This window comes from Onychostoma macrolepis, chromosome 08 (assembly GCF_012432095.1).
Source record: "Onychostoma macrolepis isolate SWU-2019 chromosome 08, ASM1243209v1, whole genome shotgun sequence".
Taxonomy (NCBI): domain Eukaryota; kingdom Metazoa; phylum Chordata; class Actinopteri; order Cypriniformes; family Cyprinidae; genus Onychostoma; species Onychostoma macrolepis.
The window spans coordinates 27,149,186-27,156,569 of record NC_081162.1 but is presented as its reverse complement, the minus strand read 5'-3'; the positions used below and the strand labels follow the sequence as shown (position 1 = coordinate 27,156,569).

General features: G+C 36.0%; 2 protein-coding genes across 2 annotated transcripts in view; both read right to left on the bottom strand.

Moving 5' to 3' along the window:
• Positions 1-2,566: 2,566 nt before the first annotated feature.
• Positions 2,567-5,143, bottom strand: rpl6 (ribosomal protein L6). Its single transcript, XM_058783736.1, has 6 exons — positions 4,977-5,143; positions 4,798-4,896; positions 3,697-3,840; positions 3,117-3,165; positions 2,853-3,037; positions 2,567-2,744 (listed from the first exon to the last, which is right to left on the bottom strand). Exons 1-6 carry the CDS (start codon positions 5,121-5,123, stop codon positions 2,592-2,594), a joined length of 777 nt encoding a protein of 258 aa, XP_058639719.1. The 5' UTR covers positions 5,124-5,143; the 3' UTR covers positions 2,567-2,591.
• Positions 5,144-6,728: 1,585 nt separating this feature from the next.
• acaa2 (acetyl-CoA acyltransferase 2) overlaps positions 6,729-7,384 on the bottom strand; it is an 8,134-nt gene continuing 7,478 nt past the window's right edge. Inside the window, 1 exon segment of the mRNA XM_058784340.1 lies at positions 6,729-7,264. Within this exon segment, the coding sequence (XP_058640323.1) occupies positions 7,180-7,264 (85 nt within the window). The 3' untranslated portion in view covers positions 6,729-7,179.

Here is a 7,384-nt window from a genome sequence, read left to right as displayed (position 1 = left end):
CGCCTGGAATTTCTTGTCTTCAGGATGTGAGAAGGTTGATGGCGCGGCGTATAAGGATGCTGGAGTTGAGTCAGTGGTTCTCAAACTTTCTGACTTCTAAACCCTCCATTGTCCAACACAATTTTCTCAAAACTAGGAAACAGAAATAGTATTGAAGGAGGGGGAAAAAATTATATGCTGATGGTGTGTGTGTGTGTGTGTGTGTGTGTGTGTGTGACTATTAATAAATGTAAATAATTTAAAAATTAAAATGTGTATTTTTTTTTTAGCATTTTAATTTATTAACAATTTTATTAAATTAATACTAATTTAATAAAAAATGAATTAATACTGTGAATATTTCTAAATGATTACAATAATCTACATTAAAATGCTAAAAACACAAAAATTCCAATAGTATTAACACATTAAAATAATTTGATTATTTTAACAATAATATTGGCTATAGTAATAATAATAATATATATTCATTTGAATAATCCTCTACTAGTCATCCTTTATTGCTTTCCTCAGCTTTGTACCTTTACAATTTGCTGTGGATTTCCTGAAAAATCAGTTTACATCTAACAAAGTTGTGCATCTTATTGAACATGAATAAAAAGATGAATACAAGCCAGGCATAGTATTGATTCATGAGGAAAAATGGGTTTTAAGAAACATTCATATAATTATGCCAGTTGTGTTAAGAATGATCACACCTGCACAACAGAATAGAGGTGTGAACACACTGCACTCATTAAGCCTAAAAATACCCACCGAAGATGAAGCTCAAAGCAGACCGATTTAGAATCAAGAGTGCCATTGCTTAAAACTATTTACTATTTATTTTCATCTGACTGCAGGGAGACGTTTGCAAAGCTGCTTTTAGAAAGCTAAATCACACACAGATCTTATTTTTTTAAAGAAATCTTCAAACGAGACATTTAAAATCGCTTTTTCAGAAACTAGAATGCAGAATGATTATCTGGTATGAGACAAATATCTGGGAAATAGTAATAAAATGCAACTAATGCAAAATTAACAGAATTGCCGGTTTAAATGCACTTAAACTTTGAAATTCCACTATTTATGCATTTTAAAAGGATCTTATTGCAATTATGTTAAAAACATCCAACTTTATTGGTTAATAACGTGACGTTCAGTGTTGGGGGTATAACGCATTACAAGTAACGCAAGTTACATAATCAGATACTTTTTTTCAAGTAACTAGTAAACGCATTACTTTTTAAATTAGAAGAAAATATCTGAGTTACTCCCCCCCCATTTATAGATTGAAAGCCCAATGTTGAGAAGAATCGGGAGTAAAATTATACTTTAGTTCTAGAATAAATGTGAACATGCATTAATTAATCTCACAAAAAAACAGTATTCAGTATTCCTCAAAATGAATAAAAACAATGAAATGCAACTCAGAATCTGATGCAAACCTGCAATAATTAAATGTTAAACAATACAAATATCCATTACGTATTTAACCCCATTTTATTAACCAGTGTCTTTATTGCTGACCTTTGATGAAGTGTTGAACTTTCTTCTTCTGCTTCTACTGTACAGACACGAATTTACTTTTTCTTGAGCCTGAAGCTTTTGGTGTGAAAGGGCTTTTACGTTTGTCAAAAATATAACTTTTTGTATTAAATACAAACAAGCAAGCCAGCCCAAATTTTAAAAAGTAACGCAAAAGTAACGTAACGCATTACTTTCCATAAAAAGTAATTAAGTAACGTAATTACGTAATATTATTAAAATATTGACACATAATATATATATATAACGCAAGTAACATAACCTTTTTTTTTTTTTTGTCCTGTCGCACTGTGGAGCTTCAGTCAGTATAACAAATTCGTGTGTAAACATACCTGGCAATAAAGCTCATTCTCATTTAGTTACTTTTTTTTAGGGAGTAACGCAATACTGTAATGCATTACTTTTAAAAGTAACTTTTCCCAACACTGGTGATGTTTCGGCCGATATCTTGGGCCTTCATTTATCAACAGTGCGTGTGCGACGTAATGAGTGCGTAAGCACAGTTTCACGCAAAGTGTGTGATCTACCAACTTGTACTTGTATGTAGGAATGTGTGTAAATATAAGGACAAAATACAGAAGCTTTACATATTCTGGCAATGTATAACACCCACCCAATTAGTTTGGAAGCAACTCCCCTAATTGGCAGAGTTACACCTGTTGCTCATTGCAAGAACGTATAAAGCAATGTTAGGTACTGCTGTACTTAATATCTGATGACAGCCTGGATATTAGCTGAAATGTCATCACATGTATTTTAAAAGTTGGGTTGTTTCGAGAGTGAGTGCTGCACCTTTTCTAATTAACATGGCTTTTTGGCTGCACCTCTTTTGATGATAGAGCACCTTTTTTCAGAAAGAATTATTTTGAACAATTTATTGACTGCTTTAGTTTTTAAAATTCTTTATTGCTCGTTAAAATATCAAGTGATGAATTTGTTATTATAGATTCATTTGTAAACAAACTTAATGAATGTGTTAGTGCTTTTTTTAAGACACTTATGAAACAAAATGCAAGGAACAAAGAAGCACAGAAAGTGATCTGGGTTGACATTTTATTTGCATTTTAGAAAACCAGTTTGTGTGGATAGACTCCGTTAGTCAGGCAGAACGTGGAGCGCAGGTATCCTTTAAGATGAGGAACCTTCTTGATCAGAGGAAGCAGCTGAGAATCCACCGCTTTCTGGTCAGTCTTACGCTGCTCCGTCAACTGGTACTTCTGCAGAACCACAAAACAAAAACAATCAGGTTCTCCGCTCAAACCCTCCACACAGAGTCCAGCTAAAGCATCTGATGAACTGATCGAAGGCTGGCAATCCAGTTTTACCTCTTTCTCTGTGTCAAAGATCTCTCCCTCTTGGTGCTTGGGTCTCCTCAGCTTCTTCTTCTTGAAGTACGCGTCGGTCAGCGTTTTGGGGATCTTCATGCTAGAGATGTCCACTTTGGTGGTTGTGGCGATGCAGAACTTCTGGTGAGCTCTACGCAGTGGCACTCGGTTCAGAGCCAGAGGACCTGAGAAAGAGACGGTGTTCAATTATTCACTGCAACAAAACCCCCTCCACCGCTTCAGCATCAGACGCCGATCACATACCGGTGACGAGGAGAAGACCGGTGCCCAGCTGCTTGAGGAAGACCACGCGCTGCAGAAGGAAACACATTCACTGTTATTCCTCACATGAACCTCTGCTGCAATTCAGACATCAAGTGCAGCTTAACCCATCTGAGCAGAATTGAGTTCAGATGAGTGTGTGTGTGGGAGGAGAGCATCTGCGTTTCACATGTAGGAGTCTCACTCATTGAGTCGGTGTTGATGTATGCAAGCCGCTTCAAACGGCACATTGTTTTATCCCAAAGAGGCACAAAATCACCTGCTCAACTCAATCAGAGCAGCCGAGACCTTCGCCATCTTCAAGACATGGCTAAAAACACATCTCTTCCATCTTTATTTGACCCTCTAACTCTAGCACTCCATTCATTTTCTAACGGCTTGTTTTCTTAAAAAAAAAAAAAAAAGGCCTCTAACACTAGCCTTCTCTATTCTTTTTTATAGGCTAACCGAAACTTGTTATAGCACTTGTATATTATTGCTCTTTTGTTGGTTTTGATTGATTTGAAAACCGCAGCATGCTGGGATTTCAGACAGATGGGTTAGATGGAGACTGTGCGTATACCTTTCCGCGGTGGCGTCCGGTCAGCAGGATCAGGACGGTCCCGGGGCTGATGGACTTGCGCAGTTTCCTGCGGTGCTGACAGAAGGGCTTGATGCCGTGACTCCGCAGCTTACGGGACACGTCCTCTGTGGGGTAATAACGGGGCTGGACACAAAACACCACAAAACGTCAACACAAATGCAGTCAATTTGGCTGCTATGAGAGAAATCTGCATAGTATTTTGTAAATTAGGCTTCTAAAACGCTCATTTTAATATTTGTGTCATTTGATCAATAACTTCTCAATGAGTTAATGAACAAAAAGTTTGTGCCGTTATACTATTACTACATTTACCCACTTTCAAATTCAAGATGAACTACAGAAAAAACACTGACGCGGGAAAAAAATAATAATAAATTCATTCATCATTAAATTTAAGAAAATATAATCTAAGAATTGCCAGCTTCAACTCCTTTGAATTCGGTTAAATGTGTTATAATTAAGTTTTATAATTTCTTAATTCTCCATACCTTCTTGCGTCACATTTTTTAAATTTTCATTAATTTCATTTGACCGGCCTAATGACATTTACTCCATAAAAATCTAAAAATTTCCAGTATCAACTCTGTATTAATGGATGGATTCAAATAAATTCCTTTTTTTTTTTTTCTCAATGTCACATTGGTTTATATTTTCAATATTCATGAGAAATTAACTAATTACAAGAAATTTATAATAAATAATCTGAGCATTACCAATATTAAAGCATTGTAAATATTACTCTGAAATGTTAAAAAAAAAAAATATATATATATATATATATATATTCTTGCATAACTTTCACTTGAAGGATCATTTTTTTTCATTCTGCATTGGTTCATCAACAGACATGCTTGTTCATGAAATGAAAACAACAAAATTCTGCCCCAAAAGTGTGAGATACTGGAAAGAATATACAAGGCTAAAGACATATCACAAAAGCATTAAGACTAATTTAACTAATAGATCATTCAAAAAAATGTCATGAAGTCAAGTGTAGAGTTAAAATGGTCACAGATGCAAAAGATAAGTTTATGGTTATACATTTCTGTTCCCAAACAAATCTCAGTGTCTTTTTCTCACCATTTTGCGCAGTTTGACCACACGAGTGCCTCCATTTTTGTCTCCGCCAACAGTTTTGGTGAGTGTGGAGGGAGTCTTCTCCTTTATTTTCTTTTCAACCTGGAACATCAAGACCGTGTTAGAAAACACCTGGTTTGAGCTGAGATTTGTGATCCTGCAGTGAAGACACAAACACTGACCTTCGTCACGGGAGCTTTAGTCTTCCTCTTGTACATGGCCCGGCGAGCGTACATGGCCGAGCGGGAATAGCGGCCAATGCCCCGGACCAGGACCGGGTTACGGCTGCCATGCTTATGGGCCTTCTTCTTCTTATCGCCCTCAGCCATCTGAGAAAACACAGGAGTTATTAAAACATGCATGCATACAAAAATACATACATCACTCAAGAGTTGACCTGCTCTGAAAACAGGTCCATTATGAAAAGTACTACACAAATAAATTAGACTTGACATCTTAACAGTCCTTTTCAACAACATTAGCACAACTATTCTACTAATTATACTCACAAATCAATAAGAAGTCTTAAATTAGACAGTAATTTACATTAGAAATATTTCAACTGTTGCATATAGTGACTGTTAATCGTGCAACACACTTAAATGAACAGCTAATAAATTATATATATATATATATATATATATATACCCTTCAACATGGGGCTGCAGTAACTCAACGTGACCTGATGTAGCATAGCTAACAGGCTAAAACATATACATAAACACCTATATAGACTGACAAACATCATTATATAACGTATTAAACACTATATACACATGGCAACCCGTCGTATACTATTTCACGGTCTTTAATGTGAATATAAACACCGAAATCCCGCTTCGGTTCACACACACTCAGTGTCAGGCCTCCGCGCGCACCGAACACTCATAATGTACGTAAAACACACACTACATACACAAATATTCACAGTCACTAGCGCTATAGGTATCTTAAAACATTCATAGATGATCCAGAGTGAGATTTTAACATCAGATGAAACGGATTAATGCAGATTGTGTTTGGAGAAAACAGACACGAAAGCCACAAGTACCTTCAGCTAGAAAAAAAGACCGACATCCGGGCATTTGACGTATATATAGTCGTGACGTATGACGCTCGGGGTTCTTCTTCCGTCATGTTTTCGTCTTAAAGGCACAGGCGCTTCTACGCGCCGCACGATGGAGTCAAGAGCGCCGATCATCGGGCGAGGAATGGAAATACTCCTTTGAAATGTTATTAAAGTTCTTTTATGAAATTGGAGCTCAATTTGTATGTTGTAGAAAATAAATTGAAGCAATAAATTTGATTTAGAAACGGAAGGTCAGTCTGCAATCATACAGTAGAGTAGATCATTTGATTATTTTGCTGCTGCATGCAGTTTTGTAATGTGTTGCATTACATATACATTTTAGGGCGGTCAAAAGATTGGAATAATTAAGATTTTAAAATGTTGCATTTATTTGAGCAAAAATACATTACAAATGCATTAAAAATCGTAAAATAACATTATAAATTAAAATAACTGTTTTCTATGTGGATAGATTTTAAAATATAATTTATTTCTGTAATCAAAGCTGAATTTTCAGCATCATTACTCCAGTCTTCAGTGTCACATGATCCTTCAGAAATCATTATTATATATTAGTATATATCCACACTGTATATATACAGACATTTTATTAACATTTTTAATCCCAGATGCAATATTTCACATTTATAATTTTGAAAATGGGTTACATTGAATTTATTTCTATGCAGCTAATGAGATAACACTGGATGAACTCAAACAGAATCAGAAGACTAAAGGCTATTCTTAGTCATTTATTTAAAGAATCATGGTGCATGCAAAGGTCAGAATCCAGCTTTGTTACTGTAGTATGTATAACTCTACCTTTATATAAATACATCTGCAGGCAAAGAGAGAGAAAACGCAGTATTTTACAGCTCATTCTTTATTGATGAGAACAGTCAGAGCTCAAGTGAGTGAATCTGACAACAATTTATCAACATTATACAAAACCATTTTCAAGTCCACAATCAAGAGTTTTAGTTACATGGAGGTGAATCACAAAAAAGTATATTACATTTCTGGACAACAGCTTATGTTAGATCAGGCACAGAGACAAAAATAAGGCACGTTACAGCATCACTGTCCTGTAACCAAATATCTAAACATACCATCACACTCCATAATCTGGGGAAGCCAATCGTATGATCCTGAAGTCATTTTAAAGGAACAATCATCATGTGCAAAATAAACCATTATTACTCCACATTTGTGGACGGACACTTTTGCTTCAGACTTTGGGACGGTGTGAATTAGGTTTTGAATTTGACTGGATTTGTTCGCAGTGAGTCTCCTCAACATGTGTGTGTTAGTTTCTCTCAGTTTGTGTTTTCCAGGACGATGGCGATGCCCTGACCGCCACCGATGCAGGCAGAGCCGACTGCATACTTTCCACCGCGTCTCCTGTGAACAGAGAACAGAATGACTTCATGCAATATAAATACAGCAGTGCATGATCGGGATTATGCATCCTAAAAATAAGTCAACATAAAACACAGGGCTGCCCCCTGATAGCTGACCAAA

Bases quoted from the DNA above. Each gene is read 5' to 3' on its own strand.
- rpl6 (XM_058783736.1), bottom strand. From the start codon at position 5,123: ATGGCTGAGGGCGATAAGAAGAAGAAGGCCCATAAGCATGGCAGCCGT. The intron at 4,897-4,976 runs GTCAGTGTTTGT...TTGATGTTCCAG, and splicing joins CTAAAGCTCCCGTGACGAAG to GTTGAAAAGAAAATAAAGGA. The intron at 3,038-3,116 runs GTATGTGATCGG...TCTCTTTCTCAG, and splicing joins CGGTCTTCTCCTCGTCACCG to GTCCTCTGGCTCTGAACCGA.